Genomic DNA, 20,016 nt, shown 5'->3' with positions numbered 1-20,016 from the left:
GTGATAATTTAAACATGAATATACTTAAATGTATGAACAGCCATAAATGTGTGCGTCTGTGTGCATGTGTACATATGTAACATCTCAGACAAAAAAAAATTTGATGAAATTTAGGAGATCTCATTTTCTTATAATCATGTTCTGACCTCCGTTCTCATTCACTGAAATTGTCTGTGTTCTTGTGCAGATCAGTGGGGAAGCACAGGAACTCTTTTCTGTCCGCCATGGCCCCATTCGAGCCGCCAGAATCCTGCCTGCTCCACAGTTCGGTGAGTGTAGCCCTTAGAAGAAACAAATCACCCCAGAGTTTCTCTTTTATTGCTCTTGGATTACAGACAGCGAGAATGATAACTGAAGTCTGTTCTCTAAGTGTCCATCTCTTTCCCACCCTCCCCACAAGATAAACTCTTGTTCTGTCCGTTGAGATGGAAATAGGTAATCTTAACCAGTTCAATATGGCCAGTCACATTCTACTGTGCTTTTGATTTGTCTTCATCCTCTTTGATCTCGATTTAGCCTCTGACTTTGCTGGCTCGCTCCTGAAGCCCTCTTCTCTCTTGGTTTCCATGGCATTGCTCTTACCAGATCCCTTCCTTGCTTATGGGGCTGCTTTTGTTAATGTTTCTGGCTTAGCTTCCTTCTGTGGGTATTCCCCGAGTCTTTGTTCTCATGTCTTTGCTCTTCTTGGTTATTCCTAACTTGCTTGGAGAGCTTGGTTTTCACCATCATCTCACTAGTTGATGAGTCTGCTGTCTGCCTTTCCAGCTGTGTCAGAAGTACAGTTTCAGGCTTGTGACCTCTGCTTTAACAATGAATACTTCTTAATACCTAATGTTGTATTTAAATATTGCATATGTTTTGTTTTTATTTAAAAAATCAAATACATGTTTAAATTAAACCTGCTATTTGGGTGCCCAAACAACTCCCGGCTCTTTAATGATCCAAGCTTTCTGTTGTGTTTTCTCATTTACTTGCCTGTGTTCACTCAGGAATGTTTTTGCACCAACAATAAAAACACATTTTCATCTTATTTGCATACTTTAAAATCTTTTAAGAAAGAGGATATGAAAATATTTTAATTCTGTTATATTTTTAAAGTTTTTCCAGAAGTTGGGTAATCTTCCTTGTAATACTTCATTGAGTAGTTATTCTCTAAACTGGAAGAATGCTATTTAACCAAAACTTACTACCATGTGCATTATGCATTGACCATATGCATAAGTAATATCAGGGATTAATTTAGTGATTAAGTCTTTAATTGAAATGAAAGGGTGAAGTAACAAGGCAACAACATCCTGCAGTCACGTAGAGATTTTTCTCCTTGTTATTGGACTCTATGGTATATCCAGAGTTCAGCTGTCTCTCCTTTGCTCTCTCTCTCTTGTTCTGTCTTTTGTTGCATTTGAGTTTTGATGAAATCCTTTGATGAGGAGGATTGTGGAACATCTTTTTCCAGAAGGTTTGGGAATAACCAGCTTTCTCTCTGATGGTTGGACTCAAGAACAACTTTATTATTAAAAAACTTTGCTAGGTCTTTGTTTCTTTTGTATGTAATTCACAGAGGCCGATTTTTCTGCCTTCAGTTCATTTATGAAGGTTTTTTGTTTATGCCAGTTATTAATGTTCAGCTTTTCTCAACTTTGGGCAGAAATACTTCATGAGAGAGTATAAAACTATAAAAGTTAACATTGCTAGTAGAATTTGAGTATATTTAATCTATTTTGTCTAGTTAACCAGTTTCTCTCTCTCCTATAATATACTTACTTTTAAAAATAGAATATTAGATTTGAAATGTAATTTCACATAGCTAAATGTTTTTTTTTAAAAGATTTTATTTATGAGAGACACAGAGAGAAAGAGAAAGAGAGAGAGAGAGGCAGAGACACAGACAGAGGGAGAAGCAGACTCCATGCAGGGAGCCTGACTCAGGACTTGATCCCGGGTCTCTAGGATCATGCCCCGGGCCAAAGGCAGCGCTAAACCGCTGACCTACCTGGGCTGCCCATAGCTAAATGTTCTTATACAAAAGTTACTTGTCACTGTATTTGATTAATTCTCTAGATTTGTTTTTACTGAAGTCCTACATGTGACTGATCACATAAAAGTTGTAATGGAAAATAGAACACTTCATCCCTCTCTTTAGCCTATTTTGCTTTGTGTGATCATTTTGATGGAGTAAGTCCTTTAGTAGCTTTGTGAAAAAGGATGTGTGGTAAATTTTGTTTGAAGATGTCTCTATTCTTTTTAAATTCTTGTTTGGTAATTTGGCTGGTTAACAAATACTTGTTTGTAAATGATGTTAGTTGAGAATTTTGAAGGCATCAATCTAGCATTATGGTTGAAGAGTCCGAAGCCATTTTGATACCTTTGTCTTTGTCAATGGTGTGTTTTTCTCTAAGGGATATAGTAGAATGTTCTTTGTTCCTAGAGTTCTGAAACTTTATAATGTTGTTTATTAATTCGTACATTGTCCTGGGCCCTTTCAGTGTGGGAATGCAAGTAGTATAGTGTAGAGAAAATTTCTTAAATTACTTTTTTTATTTCTTCTAAGTTTTCTTGGCTGTTAGACCTCCTAGAATGATTAATTTAGAAAAGCTATTTTTTGGGACATCTGGGTGGCTCAGCAGTTTAACTCCTGCCTTCGGCCCAGGACATGATCCTGGAGTCTCGGTATCAAGTCCCATGTCAGGCTCCCTGCGTGGAGCCTGCTTCTCCTTCTGCCTGTGTCTCTGCTTCTTTCTCCGTGTCTCTCATGAATAAATAAATAAAACCTTTCTAAAAAAAGTTATTTTTCATGTTCTTTTGGGAGATTGTCTCAGTGTGGGTTATTAATTCTTCTGTTGAGTAATTCTTTCTACTATCATGTTTTCCTTATTCTTAACCTTCTCATACCTAACACCTTGTTCTCTCCCTCTCAGCTGCTCTCCTCTTCCACTCTTCCTTCCCTCTCCCTATCTCTTCTTTCTTTCTTGGTGTAATTTACATAGCAATGTTACTAAATAGAATCCAATGATGTATAAAAAGAATTATATATCATGACCAAGTAAGGGATATTTCAGAAATAGAAGGTTGGTTAACATTTGAAAATCAATCAGTATAATTCGTATTAATGAAATGAAGGAGAAAATCCATATAATCATCTTATTAGAAGTGGAAAAAAAACTTTGATAAAATTTAATAGTCATTTATGATTGAAAAAAACTTTCAGCAGGGAGTCTGAGTGGCTCATTCGGTTAAGTATTTGACTCTTGATTTCAACTCAGATTGTGATCTCAGGGTCAGGAGATCAAGCCCCTCGTTGGGCTCTGTGCTCAGCACAGAGTCAGCTTGAGGATTCTCTCTCTCTCCCTCTGCCTCTCCCCATATTTGCATGCTCTCTCTAAATAAAATCTTAAAAAAAAAAACAACTTTCAGCAAATTAGGATAGAAAGAAACATTCTCAGTATAATAAAAATTATAAAAATCTTCAGCTAACATCATACTCAGTAGTGATATATTAAATACTTTCCTTCTGAGTTTGGGATGTCTTCTGTCATGACTTGTATTTTATCTTTGAATGCAGGTCCCAGCCATTACCATAAGGCAATATTATATTCTAATATAAATATTAGAATGAAAGATATGAAATTGTCTTTATTCATTGATAATTTGATGGTGTATATGTAAAATACAAAAGAATCTATAAACTTAAAATTAATAAGTAACTTTAGCACAGCTGTCATATTTCAGGTTCATTTGATCTTTTGTGAACTGATCCCCTCGCTGTGTATTTTTCCAGCATCATTTTTCATTCATCCTTAACCATTGTCCCCCATCTTCCCCTTCCTTGCTGTAATAGTACTCCTTTGTGATAGTTGTACTGAACTTCTTTCATTTCCTCAAATGATCCATCCTTCATAAGGTCATTTCATTGCTGTTTCATTTTCTAGAATTCTCATGTCCTTCTAACCTTTTTTGCCCTATAGTAAATGTTAATAGTATGTGTTCTCATAGGACATACTTTTTAAAAAATATTTATTTATTTATTTTAGAGGGAGCGAGAAAGAGTGAGTGTGTGCAAGGAGGAGGGGCAAAGGAAGAGGGAGAGAGAATCCCAAGTAGACTCTGTATAGAGCATGGAGCCAACTGGGGGCTCAGTTCAGGGCTCAATCTCATGACCCTGTGATTATGACCTGTAGGGGGTGAAACCAAGAGTCAGATGCTCAGCCAGTTGTATCACCCAGGCACCCTGGGACTTACTGGTTTTTTGGTTTATTTTGTGTTGTTTTGTTTTTTCAGTTGTTCATTTGTCTCTTCCTAGACTTTTTTTAAAGGTTTTTTTTTTTTTTTTTTTTTTTTTTTTTCTCTTTTAATTATCGCTATACCCAGTGTAGAGCTTGAACTCATAACCCTGAGATCAGGAGTTGCATGCTCCATTGACTGAGCCAGCTGAGTGCCCCATATCTCTTGCTAGATTTGTAGTCTGTCTTCATATCTTAAGTACCTCACCAAATACTTGATAAAAGGTGTTAATATTTGTTGAAAGTTGCTATATGGCACAATCTTTTGAAAATTCTGATCTGAAGAAAAATTTCCTTTCTGTCGGTATTTCTGTGGAAAGTCTTGTCCTTTATTTTTTTTTATTTTTTTAAAATAATTTTTAAAAATTTATTTATGATAGTCACACAGAGAGAGAGAGAGAGAGAGAGAGAGAGGCAGAGACACAGGCAGAGGGAGAAGCAGAAGCAGGCTCCATGCACCGGGAGCCCGACGTGGGATTCAATCCCTGGTCTCCAGGATCGCGCCCTGGGCCAAAGGCAGGCGCTAAACCGATGCACCACCCAGGGATCCCCAAGTCTTGTCCTTTAATTATTATTATTTTTTAAATTTTTATTTATTTATGATAGTCACAGAGAGAGAGAGAGAGAGAGAGAGAGAGAGACAGAGGCAGAGACACAGGCAGATGGAGGAGCAGGCTCCATATACCGGGAGCCTGACGTGGGATTCGATCCCGGGTCTCCAGGATCGCGCCCTGGGCCAAAGGCAGGTGCCAAACCCCTGCGCCACCCAGGGATCCCTTGTCCTTTAATTAAAAGTGAAAAACTGAAGGATTTGGACAGTATTTTATCCCACAGAAGGGAATATTAAATATAGTATTAAATATAGTAAAAATGGTTATTTACTTGTATCAACATAGTTTATGCTTTCCTATGTCTTGGTCACTATCAGTAATTGATTACTTTCTTAATGAACCCACCTGCTTTAGAATATTTTAGGAAAGTGCTTCAGAAAACTATGATCCATCAGTTGGTATTCTTATATCAGATAAAAACTGTTACTATCCTTCAAATCTTTCTAGAACTTATTTCAAGTAAAGCAAATTCTTTGTATTTATTACTTTCCATAGCCATTGTGGTTTTTAGTATCTCAGCACTTCACATGTGAAATGAAACATATTAATATGTATGTTTAGAAAGTGAAAAAATCACTTGATTCTGTGTTATCAGAGATAAACCTAGGGTTACCTCCTTCCTTCCCTTTCTTGCTTCCTCTAGGTACTGTGATACTTGTATTCACAGAGTATACATTTCCTGACTTTTTCCCTTAACATCGTGAAATTAACTTGTAGCATTATGTCCATGGTCTGATTCAAGTTCTTCTTTTTTTTTTTTAAATGATTTTTATTTATTTATTCATTAGAGAGAGAGAGAGAAAGGCAGAGACACAGGCAGAGGGAGAAGCAGGCCCCATGCAGAAGCCTGACATGGGACTTGATCCCAGGACTCCAGGATCATGCCCTGGGCCAAAGGCAGGTGCTAAACCACTGAGCCACCCAGGGATCCCCATGATTCAAGTTTTTTACATATGTTTCACATTTTGGCTCTTGGGTGTGTGTGTGTGTGTGTCTTTTTTTTTTTTGTATAAACATTTACATTAATTTTAACTTTTCCCTTTAACAAGTTGTTACACACTTCTATATATGTGTATATTTAAAAATATGAGGAATTATTTTCTCAGGATAACTCTTAGAAGGGAATTAATAACTGGGTCAAATAATATATACATGTAAAATTTTGATACATACTGTAAAGTTGCTTCTTAGAGAGTATACTGTCATCTATACATGAAAATTCCTTTTTTCTTCAAGCCTGTCCTCTACGGACTTTAATGATTCTTTTTAGTCTTTTCATATCTGGTGGAGGAAAATCCTCTTCATTTGTAATTTTTTGGTCTTTGAGTGCTAGGGAAAGTGGACAATCTTCATATTTTTGCTCTTTATTCTAATTAATATCATGCTTGTTTGTACTCTTTGCTTTTATTGATTGAGCTCTTCATTGTTATTATTAGTGATATATTATTATGGATATGTATACTACATATTTCATATATAGTTTGCCATTTGTCAGGTTATTTGGTGAAATCTATCAGTTTTTGTTTTATGTCTTTAGTTTCATGCAAATCTCTAGAATCAAAGAAAATATTTGCATATTTTATAACCATTTCTAGCTTTAAATCATGACTATCCTTGAAAGTTGAATTACATTTTTTTTGTTATTTGTTTTATTTTAATATTTTCTTGATTGTTCCTTGCCAGCCTCTGGTTTTCATAGTTTTTTGGGGGGTGAAATCTCTCCTTTATTATGGTCTTTCCCATACTATAATGTGTTTCTTTGGAATAATGGGAACAGTAATTTACTAATCACCTCATCCTTTGCAGTGCTTTGCTTGATTATGTGGAATATAAATAGTGACCCAAAATGAATTTATTCTGTATTTGACAGAAGAGAAACCAGAACTCTACTTTTCTATAAAGTATATTTATCATTTATCAGTGATCAAATGAATAATGCTGTTTTTAACTCTAATAGAGCCTGTAACTCAATTAGGAGTTATATTAGCCTTGTACTCATGCTGCTTCCTTATTGGTTATGGAGAAAGATGATCATTTTGGTCTCAGACTTGAATCAGATTTCTTAGAAATGCAGATTCAATCTTATTCATTATTCTTAGGAGTCCAGTGTACTGAGTACCTGAACTCTCTTTATATGAGAATGTCTTAGAACTAATTCTTATAAGCTAGTATATTTTTCTGAGAATAGGACTTTGGAGATAGTTTCCTCAGATGTCTCTGAGCCTAATTTCTGGTACTCATCCACAATACCAGGTAGCCAACTTGGCTTATTTCTTCTAGATTATTTCATTATTACTTCCTGCTGGAAAGGTACTGTTATTTATCGTCTTGCTAAGTAAGGAATTTGCAGTTTCATATCTCAAAATATTAAAAGGTTTCTAAAAAAATCCCTAAGATCCAACTCATTTTTTATTACTGGAGTGTAAATGCCAAGTATTTTCTTAAACTTAAAACATTATAGCCTACCCATGCAGTCAAAAAAACCAGGTGTTGCTTTTTTTTTAAACGATATAAATGGCTGAAGTTATTTTCCTAGAAATAAACCAGCAGAATAATTCTAGAATTGTTAAACTTTCTTCCATTTGCTTATTTTTGTAAATTTTCAAACACTTCTAGGTGTCATGTTTTCATTATTTTTCATAAAGTACAACTACCAGCCTCATCCTTTTCAAACAGATGTAAATGTGGTTTTTATCACAAAGTAGAGCTGTTTGTTTTTTCATCTGTGTGAATTTAGGAATTTTGATTAACTTCTCCAGAAGGGTTTGCTATATATATATATATATTTTTTTTTTGCTATAAAATTCTAATGTTAAGCAAGTAAATCCTGTAAACATATAACATGAGCGTGCGTGCGTGCACACACACACACACACACACAGTCTGTTCAACCAAGACACCAGCAACCTTCCAAAAGTAGGCCAACTGACATTTGCTTACAGTCATTACCAGTATTTTGCAAAGAGGAAACAGGCTTATTGACATTTTAAATGGCCAAACTATGAGATTTAGGGCCTCCCTAATGTTTTCTGCTCTAATTACTTCTCAGTTTGGTGTGTGTGTGTGTGTGTGTGTGTGTGTGTGTGTGTGTGTTTTAAATAACACCTAGTCTTTATCATTGGGGGTTTTACTACTTGGAATCATTTAGGTTTTTACAAAATTTTGCTCCTGTGATTTAGGTAAATTATGACTGGAAACATAGGTTCTGTTCCTTTTAAATTTCTTTAATGTTTTTGGTTGGATAAACAGTGTTTCCAGGAGAGAATACCTGTGTTAGAAGTGCTATTTTTTTTAGTTTTTTAGTTTTTGTGATGTCATGGGTGTTGAATCTGAGACATTGATCTAAAAGTATTCTTAGTTTATACCCATTTGAACCCTGTGATTAAGAGCTTTTCATATGTGGGCTGTAGTGAAAGGGAAGTGTACCAAACAGAGAGGAAGTTAATTTATAAATGAAGTGAATAATAATGCTTGATATTTTTCAGATGAAATTCTAGGTTGATTATATACATTATCATCACTTTACTGCTAGTCTGCAAAGGTGAGTACCATTACCCGGTTTGATAGGTAAGGGGACTTAAAGCTCAAAGAGGGTAATTGGCTGGCATAAAAAGACATACAGCTGATGGGTGGTAGAACTGGAATTTGAACTTTAAAGCTTGGCCTCTTCATCATTAGCCTCACTGTGTCCATGATTACAGAGAAATACTTCTACCAAATCCAGTTGTTTCTAGGCTATGTCTCTGAAGAAATCAAACTGTTGTGTATTCACTGAAATATGTAAAAAGTAGCTCTGTTTCTCTGTATTTTCTTCCATTTTGAAAGTCTAAAATTTCTTCAGTTTCTTATTGTCTTCATTGTATTTGGAGTCATTGGTTGTTCAGTCTAAAGGCGAAGAACAATTAAAATAGTCAATAAGGGGCACGGATATATAGAAAAGCCATTATCCTGCATAACAACATTTAAAATTTTAAACTGTCAGACTAGCGTATGTCACAAAAGCAGCTGTAGTCTATTCAAGTTACATTTACCTTAAATTAAATCAGCTGTTGAAAAGAAATGTTGATTCCCTTTTACAGGATTCCGTATAAACTATTAAAAGTACATCAAAAGGGTTAGTGACGGATATCTCCAATCAGATAAAAACAAAGGTGTAACACGAAGCAACTAAATTACATGTGAGCTTAATGATTCTGACCCAAATAAACAGACTTGTAATGGAGATGCTGATGATTATCAGTCCAGCTTAAATGCTTTTTACTGTAGAACTGTAAAGAAGAAGTGGGTGTCTTAGTGAATTGGACAAGTTGTGGTCTTGGAAATCTGTGTTCATTTATCATAACACATTCCTAGGTGTGAAAGTGAAAACTCATAATTTTCTAAGCATAGTTATTATAAAGTAAGCCTTTAAAAATTCATCTTTTAAAGGTTTTATTTATTTTTTAAAAGATTTTATTTCTTTATTTGAGAGGGAGAGAGGACCTGTGTGTGTACTTGAGCTGGGCATGAGGGGCAGAGGGAGAGAGAAAAGCAGACTCCCTGCTGAACAGGGAGCCAGATGTGGAGCTCATCCCAGGACCCAGGGATCATGACCTGAGCTGAAGGAACATGCTTAACCGACTGAGCCACCTAGGTACATTCATTCATTCATTCATTTATTTATATTTATTTATTTATGAGTGCAAGCCAGAGGAAGGGCAGGGGGGTGGGAGGGGGAGAGAGAGAGAGAGAGAGAGAGAGAGAGAGAGAGAGAGAGAGAGAGAGAGAGAAAGAAAAGAAAAGAAAAAGAAAGAAAAGAAAAAAGAAAAGAAAAGAAAAGAAAAGAAAAGAAAAGAAAAGAAAAGAAAATCTCTAGCAGACTCTGTGCTGAGTGCAGAGACTGTGGGGCCGGATCTCACAACCCTGAGAGTGTGACCTGAGCAGAAACCAAGAGTCAGACACTTAACCAACTGAGCCACCTAGGCACCTCAGAGAATTCATCTCTTTTGAGAAATACTTACATACAACAAAACTCATGGACTTTAGGTATATAATGAGTTTTGTCAGATGGATGCAGTTATATAGCTACCAGCACAATCAGAATACAGAGCCTTTCTATCCCTGTAAAAAGTCCCTTTTCCAATTTAAACCTACTAAAATGGCTGTGTACAAGAGAGATAACACATGTTGGTGAGGATGTGGACTCCTTGGAATTGTCATATGTTACTATGAGAATGTTAAGGTAGTACAACCGCTGGAAAACAGCATGACAATTCCTTAAAAATATTAAATATGGAATTATCAAAGAGCCAGCAATTCTACTTCTAAGCATGCAACCAATAAGTGAAAACATACCTCTACACAGAAATTTGTATGTGAATATTTATAGCTGCTCAATTCACAGTAGCTGAAAAGTGGAAACAACCCAAATGTCTATCTACTGATAAAGAAAATGTGGTATAACCATGCAATGGAATATTATTTGGCCACAAATAAATGAAGTTGTGATAAATGCTACAACAGGGACCTTGAAAACATCATGCTAATAAGTAAAAGAAAGCAGCCGCAAAGGGCCATAATTTGTTGACTTCATTTATATGAAATATCCAGAATAAGCAAATCCATACAGAATGCATGTTAGTGGTTGAGAGACTATGAGAGTTTGAGGAATGATTGCTAATGTACACTGGATTTCTTTTTTGGAGTAATGAAAACAGTCTGCAGTGAATTGTGATGGTTGCATAACTCTAAATACACTAGAAACCATTGAATTGTACATATTAAATTGGTGAAATGTATTTGTGTGAATTACATTTTAATTAAGTTCCTTAAAATCAAAGTTGCCTGTTCCTTGTGCTCCTTACCTCCCCACACCTGGAGCACCAGCAATGACTAATATAATTTATGTCACTATTGTTTCTGCCTTTCTAGAATTTGAAAAAATGAAATATGTAACATTTATAAGTGCTTGGCTTCTTTCACTTCACATAGTGCTTCTGAGAAGTATCTATGTTGTGTGCTTCAGTTGTTCATTCCCTTTAAAAAAAAAAAATCTGAGTATTATTCCATTGCCCAGATGTACTGTAATTTGTTTTTCCTTTCACCAGTGAATGGACATTTGCATTGTTTTCAGTTTTGCCTCAGCATAAAGTAGTTGCTTGGAGCTACAAATTTTAACTTCTCTTGAGTGAGTAGTTAGGAATGCGATTACTAAATCATGTAGTAAGTGTAGGTTTATCTTTGTAAGAAATTGCCCAGCTGGGGACACGTGGGTAGCTCAGCATCTGCCTTGGCTCAGGGCGTGATCCCTACATCGAGGTCCCTGCATGGAGCCTGCTTTTCCCTCTGCCTATGTCTCTGGCTGTCTCTGTGTCTCTCATGAATAAATAAATAAAATCTTAAAAAAAAAAAGAAAGAAATTGCCCAGCTCTTTTCCAAAGTGGCTATATTTTTTACATTCCCACTAGCAATGTTCCACTTACCCTAATAACTAATGATATTGATCTTTTTTTTTAAATTATTCTTTTGTTTAGAAGTGTTTTGTTTTATAATTTCTTTTTTTTTAAATTTTTATTTATTTATGATAGTCACAGAGAGAGAGGGAGAGAGGCAGAGACACAGGCAGAGGGAGAAGCAGGCTCCATGCGCCAGGAGCCCGACGTGGGATTCGATCCCAGGTCTCCAGGACATTTTCAAAGTACAAAACAGCAAATAATATATAACAGATATTATATATTACAAAACAGCAAATAATATATAACAGATATTATATATTAATATAATATATTAATTTGCCTGGGCCAAAGGCAGGCGCTAAACCGCTGCACCACCCAGGGATCCCGATATTGATCTTTCTTGTGTAAATTTGCTATTTTATTGTTTTTTATAAAACTATTGGAATTTATTGCCATGTTTTAATAGTATTTTATTATTTAGTTGTAAGAGAACTGTATATAGTCTGGATACATGGCCTTTTTTAGATATGTGTAAAATATGTACAAAAATTTTGTCCCTTTATGTGATTTACCTTAATGATATTTTTAAAAATAGACTACTTTTTAGAGCATATTTAGGTTCATAGCAAAATTGAGAGGAAGGTACAGAGATTTCCCTTATACCCTTACACATGCATATCCTTCCCCATTATCAACATCAACACCGTCACAGAGGGTACATTCAGGTTTCTCAAGAGCAAACATTTTTAATATTCAAAAGTTTTTACATTAAAATTTTTAAATTCATTTTTATTTTTATTTTTTTAAAGATTTTATTTATTCATGAGAGACATAGAGAGAGACAGAGACAGAAACATAGGCAGAGGGAGAAGCAGTCTCCATACAGGGAGCCCGATGTGGGATTCAATCCCAGGTCTCCAGGATCATGCCCTCAGCTGAAGGTAGGCGCTAAACCGCTGAGCCACCCAGGCACCCCTAAATGCATTTTAAATTTACGATTTACTGAGTTTTTAAAAATAGGCTGCCATTGTTGTGTTTCCTTTTTTTCAGTTCAACACATTTTCTAGCTTACCCTGTGATTTTGTCCTTGACCTATTATGGACTGTTTAAAAGGATGTTGTTTTGTTTTTAAATTTGAGAGATTTTCCTGATGTCTGTTACTGATTTCTAATTTAATCCCATTATCATGAGAAGACATAGTTTATATGATTCTGATCTGTTAAGTGTTTAAGAGTTGTGTTATGACAGACTATGGCCTATCTTGTCATTCATCTCTATCCTTAGGAGTTGTCTTTCTGCTGATTCTATCAGTTGTGGAGAAAGGGTTGCTGAAATCTTCCATAATAATTGGGTATTCTGATTTTACCAATTTTTGCTTTATGTATTTTGCTGCTCTGTTATTGAGAGCAAAAACATTTAGGATGGTGAAGTTTTCTTTGTGCATTGATCAGTTTGTTGTTACTGAAATCCCTGGTGATGTTCCTTGTCCTGAAACCTACTTTTCTCTTTTTCTTTTTTTAAATTTATTTATTCATGAGAGAGAGAGAGAGAGAGAGAGAGAGGCAGAGACACAGGCAGAGGGAGAAGCAGGCTCCATGCAGGAGCCTGATGTGGGACTTGAACTCTGGTCTCCAGGATCACACCCTGGGCTGAAGGTGGCGCTAAACCACTGAGCCACCAGGGCTGCCCCAGAAACCTACTTTTTTCTGTTATTATTTTAGACATTTTTGCTTTCTTTAGACTGGTATTGGCATGATATATATATATATATTTTTTTGGCATGATATATTTTTTGTGATCTTTTTACTTCTAATCTTTGGTTTTCTTATATGTAAAATGCATTTATATGGGCAGCATATAATTGTTGTTACTTTTTTAAATACAATATTTCATTGTTTTTTAAGTTTGTCTTTTAGATCATTTATATTTAATGTGTGTATTAATGGGAATTGATTTAATTCTGTCATTTCACTGTTTTCTTTTTCCTATGTGCCCATTGTTACTTTTTCTTATCTCTCTGTCTTTTGGACTGAGTATTTTTATAACTCTATCTCTTTCCTTTATTGTATCTACTAATTATGTTTCTTTGTTTTGTTTTTATTCATTCTTTAGGATTTATATGTATCTTTAGCGCATTATTGCATACCTTCAAGTAATATACCATTTCACATACTGGATTAAAATCTTAAAACAACAACAAAAAACTTTGTTTAAAAATGGTCACATGACTTAAATAGATATTTCTCCAAAGAGGTATAAAAATGGCTCATAAGCACATGAAAAGATGCTTAACATCATCGTTAGGAAAATGCAAATCAAAACCATGATAAGATACCACTTCATACCCATTAGGATGGCTATTATTGAGAACAAAACAAAACATAGCAAGTGTTGGTGAGGGTATGGAAAAATTGGAACCCGTGTGTTTAGTGTAACCACTTAATAGTGTAGCCACTATGGAAAGTGGTATGGTAGTTTCTCAAAAACAGTGGATTTATGAAAAATTGTTATTTATTTAAATATAAAAATAGAATATATATATAAATATATATATATTTAAGATTTATTTACTTTCTTTAGAGAGAGAGAGCATATGTGTGAGGGGAGGGACAGAGGGAGAGAATCTTTAAGCAGACTCCCAGCTGAGCATGATGCGTGACACAGAGCTCAGTTCTACAACTCATGAGATCACGATCTAAGCCAAAACCAAGAGTTGGATGCTCAACTGACTGAGCCAGCTAGGTGCTTCTAGACTTTATGTGTTTATTTATTTATTTTTCCCCTAGACTTTATTTATTTTTTTTTTTAATTTTTATTTATTTATGATAGTCACACAGAGAGATAGAGAGGCAGAGACACAGGCAGAGGGAGAAGCAGGCTCCATGCACCGGGAGCCCGACGTGGGATTCGATCCCGGGTCTCCAGGATCGCGCCCTGGGCCAAAGGCAGGCGCTAAACCGCTGCGCCACCCAGGGATCCCTCCCCTAGACTTTATTTTTTATTTTTATTATGTTTTTGAGAGAGTAAGAGAAATTGAAAGAATGAGTTGGGGGAAGGGCAGAGGATGAAGAAGACTCCCTGCAGAGGAGGGAGCCTATCTTGGGACTTGATCTCAGGATCAGGACATGAACCGAAGGCAGATACTTAACTGACTGAGCCACCCAGGCACTCCCCTGGACTTTACTTTTTTAAGAGCAGTTTTAGATTTACGGAAAGATTGGAAAGTACAGTGAGTTCCCATATATTTCCTGAATATACGTGGATTGCACCACAACCTTGTCAGCATTTGATGTCAGTGCTTTGGATTTTTTGGCCTTTCTACTATCTGTGTAATGGTATCTCATTTTAATTTGTTTTTCCCTAATAACATATGATGTGGAGCAGCCACATAAGCTCTTTTCATAGGCTTATTTGCCATCTGTATATCTTCCTTGGTAAGGTGTCTGTCAGGTCTTTATCCCAGGTTGTTTATTTTCTTACTGTGGAGTTCTAAGAGTTCTTTGTATATTTTATTTTATTTTATTTTATTTTATTTTATTTTATTTTATTTTATTTTATTTTATTTTATTTTATTTTTATTTTTTTTAAAAAGAGGGTGTTCAAAATTTTTTTAAATTTTTATTTTTATTTATTTATGATAGACATAGAGAGAGAGAGAGAGAGAGAGAGAGGCAGAGACACAGGCAGAGGGAGAAGCAGGCTCCATGCCGGGAGCCTGATGTGGGACTTGATCCCGGGACTCCAGGATCGTGCCCTGGGCCAAAGGCAGGCGTGAAACTGCTGAGCCACCCAGGGATCCCCTCTTTGTATATTTTAAATAACAGCCCTTTATTGCATATAAATCAAATGTGATATATATATATATATATATATATATATATATATACACACATTATATAGGATATATATATATCATATATTTTTTTTTCAGATATTTTTTCCCAGCCAGTGACTTGTCTTATTCTCTCAACACTGTCTTTTCCAGAGCATATTCAAATATGTTTTCTTTCTTTTCTCTATTTTAGCTCACTTCATGCTGTTTCACAACTCATTGAAGCTCTGTTCATTTTTTCAGTCTTTTCTCTCTTTTGTGTTTCCAGTAGTTTCTACTGCTGTCTCTTCATGTTTCCTCACCTTTTGCCCTAAAGTATCTAATATGTTGTTAGAACTTATCTAGTGTATTTTTCATTCTTAGAAGTGTGTGTTTATCTGTATGGAGAGATCTTCCATGTGCTTTTAACATGCTCATACTCTACTTTCTTGAATATATGGAGTACGTTTTCACAGCAGTTTAAATGTCAGTTTATTCTGTTGATTGTTTTATCTCCTTATGGATCATATTTTTTTGCTTATTTGTATGTCATGAAATATTTGTTTGGATGCCACATATTGTAAATTTTATGTTGCTCAGGGCTGGTATTTTTGTATTCCTTTAAGTATTTTGGGGCTTTGTTCTGGGATACTTGACTTAAATTACTTGACTTTTTGTTTGGTATGTTTGGAACAGCCTTAATTCTAAGGCAGGCTTGTGTAAACATTTTCTTAAAGGGCCAGATCAGAAATATTTTAGACTTTTTGGCCATATAACATCTGCCATCACTATTCATCTCTGCCATCATAGTGCAAAAGCAGCCATTGGCAGTACCTAAATAAATAAGTAGTATGTTGGGGCATTCATGGAGGATTACTGTCCTGTGTTGCCTAATGTCCAATGTATGGAAAATGCCTTTTCATACATTTTATCTGTTTCTTAATTTCCAGCAGGTGGGTAAATTTACTCCATATTACTTCATTATGTCTGCATATGGAAGTTCAGCATTTTGCCCTTCCTTCCTTCCTTCCTTCCTTCCTTCCTTCCTTCCTTCCTTCCTTCCTTCCTTCCTATTTTTAAATTTTTTTAGAGAGGGAGAGGGGAAGGGCAGAAAGAAAGGGAGAGAGAGAGAAAGAATCTTAAGCAGGCTTCAAATCTAGCTTGGAGCCCTGTGTCAGCTCAGTCTCAGGACCTTGAGATCATGACTTGAGCCAAAATCAAGAGTCTCATGCTTACCTAACTGAGCTATCCAGGTGCCTCTCTTAAAAAAATTAAAAATGTATTTATTTATTTTAATTTTCAATTTTTTTAGGAGGGGAGGGAGAGGGAGAAGGAGAATCAGAAATTCTAAGTTTTGGATAATTTTTCTTAAGATTGTTTAGAACAGCACCTAGTACATAGTAAAAGCTCCAGGTGAATTTTTGTGAATGAAGCAAAGAAATAAATTGGATTTGGATTTTATTTGTATGATAGTTAAAAACGTAATGTATCTTTAGAGAGGTTGAATCTCAGATCCTTTAAAAGTTGCAAGTATTATATAGGATATTTTAGAGGTATTGTAGCCTTCATTGTGCTTCCTTTTCTCTGGTGCTAGATGCAGGAGCAAAAGAAAATGATAAAAACACCAAGGGAGTCCTTTATTTCTTTTGGTCTCATGAATAGGTAGAGGAGGCTTACACTTTCCTTCCCCTTTTACTATCACCAAGGGACTACTGTGATTCTTGGCTTTCAGAGAATGGCATCTTTTTTTTTTTCCTTGTGATGCTTTTAGTCTTAAAAATGAGAGGATTGAGCCTCAGCTGTTATCATTTGAAGTATCTTGTTGGCACCTACTGTTTAACTTAGGTTTCCTTGAAAATTTCCCTCTTGTTACTGTTAACTGTGCCTTATAGTTTTTATGTGTATATAGGTTTACTTTGGGAATGTTTTTGAATTTCCATTTTTTTTCACTTGTGTAACATGGAAAGAATCTAATTTGAGGTCAAGTGAATTTATATAGGTTTATATTTAACAACAACAACCTGTGAATGAACTCTAGTTTTAAAATGTGAAAAACAAAAATAGAACTCTAGGTGTGTATGTTTGCCTGGGTGAGGACCACAAAATTTAGGAGAATGGCTAACTGGTAATGGGTGAGTGACAGGGTTTAGAATGTATGAATCTATATAAGTCAATGGAAATTATTGGTAATGTTTTACTTCTCATCTTGGGTGGTGGGTTCATAGATGTTTAGTATGTTATTAAAACATAAAGGAGAGGTTCAAGCATTCACCATTGAAAAAAGTAAACCAGGAATTATTAATGGTCTAGTTCTTTGTACTCAGTCCCTTGGGTAGAGTGGAGAAAGATGCAAGCAATAGAAACTGAATATAGCAGTCTTTTCTGGGGCTGAAATGGAAATCAGAAATGAGAATTATAAACTTAAATAAAAGGGAAGGGTATTTCTCTCTGTATGTATTTTGCCTTGAGAGATTTATTTTATTTTTTGCAGAATAATATATTCCTTAATTTGTTAATGTTTTAAATTTAGCAGTATTAAATCAGTTCTTTGTTTTAAAAGTGTGTGTATTTATGTATGTATATACATGTGTATATATATATATGTGTGTGTGTGTGTGTACTTTTTTTTCCTAACCAGAATAGTGATAATGTATTATATTGAGCTAACATCTGCTCTTGGTATTTTTCTTCATATTATTGAAAGCCACTGAAATATCTCAAATTGATCTTCTAACCTGCATATCAAAGTTTTAAATGTAATTAATATCCTTTTTTCGAACCTACCTCACAGAACTCTCATGAGGAGAAATGAAGGAAAGTATAATTGTTCTTAAATGATTTTTTAAAAAGTAATCTCTATACCCAATGTGGGGCTTGAATTCACAACCCTGAGGTCAAGAGTTGCATGTTCCCCTGAGCCAGCCAGATGCTCCAGAAGTAAAGTATAATTAAAAAAAATTTTTTTCACTGATAAAGTGGCTAAAATGAACCAGGTATCAAGAGGGAGCCCCAGTGATTTCTACTTCACTACTGATAGGAGAAAAGAAGTAGCTCCAGAATTCTTAGTGTCTCCATCACCATTTCCCCCTTCCCCTCTTATACTCAGTGTTGCCATCATTATCTTGAGATCATGGGAACTAAATTTCTTATGTCCTTTATCCTTGTGTAACTCAATCACCATGAAAAGCCTAAAAGTCCTCTCTCATCCTTACACTCTCTGCATATAGCATTCACTTGTCAGCCTTTTCAGATCTCTCTATTAATTCCCCTTTTACTTCTACTACTCACCTCAACTCCTGAAACTATTTCACTAGGTCCTCTAGAAGTCACTGTCATTTGCAAAATATCCTATATCCTTAAATAACCTCTTTTACAGTGTTCTTTTCCTTTCTCCATGTTGCAGTCTTTCTTACTTATTACCTTTAGATTTTTGAAGATTAAATTTTTATTTTGTGGTTTTATGTATTACCACTCGTCACATTTCTAATAGCTGATAATGTTGAACATCTTTCATATGCATCCTTGAAATACCTGTATCTCTTTGGCAATATGTCTAGTTATGTCTTTTGCCAATTACTGTAGAATTGGGGGAGTTCTTTACATATTTTGGATTCACATCTGTTCTTGGATATATGATTTACAAATACTTTTTTTCTATCTATGGCTTATCTTTTCATCATCTCAGTTTAAATAAAGTCTAGTTAATCATTTGTTTTCAAATGAAAGGATTATTTCCTCAGGAATATTTTGGCATAAAGTAGTAGAGATCCCTCTACGTATTATTAACTTTGATACTCTGTATTTGGTTCTTGTTTCTCAGATATTGTTATGCATGGGGAAATTGGTCTTACTCAGCAAGAACTCTCTGTTGTTCAGCAAGATTTATTTCTCTGCAGTCTGCAAATCGTTAAAGGAACTGGATAAATCCCAAAGTTTCCTAGCTGATATAGTTGATCCCCGGGTGTTATAAGAGGTTTTACATCTCTTTAGGAGTATATAATTACCTCATGTAAAAAGACCAACCCTAGCATTTGACTAGGCAGTATCATTCTTTGGCTAGAATTGAATGATTCATGTATGTGTGTTGGGTGTTTGCTGTAAGTAGTGTATGGTTGATGGGCAGATAAACTCTGGGCTATGTTCATGTTAACACACAATTATTATAAAATTTGTGTCTGAAGTAGTTTTTTTCTAGGCAGATATTGAATAAACACCTAAATGTATTTTTTTTTACAGTATACTTTTTGGTTAATATAGTATTAGGGTTTTTAATTTGTCTTAATGGTGCCTTGACTCTAACCATATTATTCTATCACTTCTAATAGAGCTTTTCTAAATCATGCAAAGATGGTGCAATGGTCTTTAAAAAGTATTCTTGGTAATATAACTTGAAGCCTGGAATTAATTGTGATGCCTCCATCCTTTCTTTATTTGTTTTGTTTTCTTGATTTCTTTTTCTTTTTTTTTTTTTAAGATTTTTATTTATTTATGAAACACACAGAGTGAAAGAGGCACAACAGACAGAGGCAGAGGGAGAAGCAGGCTACATGCAGGGAGCCTGATGTGGGACTTGGATCACGCCCTGGGCCAAAGGCGGCGCTAAACCGCTGAGCCATCTGGAATGCCCCTGTTTTCTTGATTTCAAAATTGCATTGGCTGTTTGGGGTCTTAAGTGGTTCCTTGCAAATTTTAGGACTGTTTGTTCTAGTTCTGTGAAAAGTGCTGTTGGTATTTTGATAGGGGTTGCATTAAATCCGTAGATTGCTTTGGGTAGTATAGACATTTTAACAATATTTGTTCTTCCATCCATGAGCATGGCAAGTCTTTTTCTTTATGTTCTCTTCAATTTCTTTCACCAGTGTTTTATAGTTTTCAGAGTA

The 20,016-nt window shown here is 35.2% G+C and overlaps 1 protein-coding gene across 25 annotated transcripts in view; it reads left to right on the top strand.

Moving 5' to 3' along the window:
- BCAS3 (BCAS3 microtubule associated cell migration factor) overlaps window positions 1-20,016 on the top strand; it is a 590,779-nt gene that overhangs the window by 50,084 nt on the left and 520,679 nt on the right. For all 25 annotated transcript variants that reach the window (XM_025996065.2, XM_072747642.1, XM_025996068.2 and 22 more), the window contains exon 6: window positions 188-269. In XM_025996065.2, the coding sequence (XP_025851850.1) occupies window positions 188-269 (82 nt within the window). The remainder of the gene's footprint in view (window positions 1-187; window positions 270-20,016) is intronic.

Source organism: Vulpes vulpes, chromosome 2 (assembly GCF_048418805.1).
Source record: "Vulpes vulpes isolate BD-2025 chromosome 2, VulVul3, whole genome shotgun sequence".
In the NCBI taxonomy this organism is placed as follows: Eukaryota; Metazoa; Chordata; class Mammalia; order Carnivora; family Canidae; genus Vulpes; species Vulpes vulpes.
Note: the sequence above shows the minus strand (reverse complement) of the source record. Positions and strands in the feature narration are given on the sequence as shown.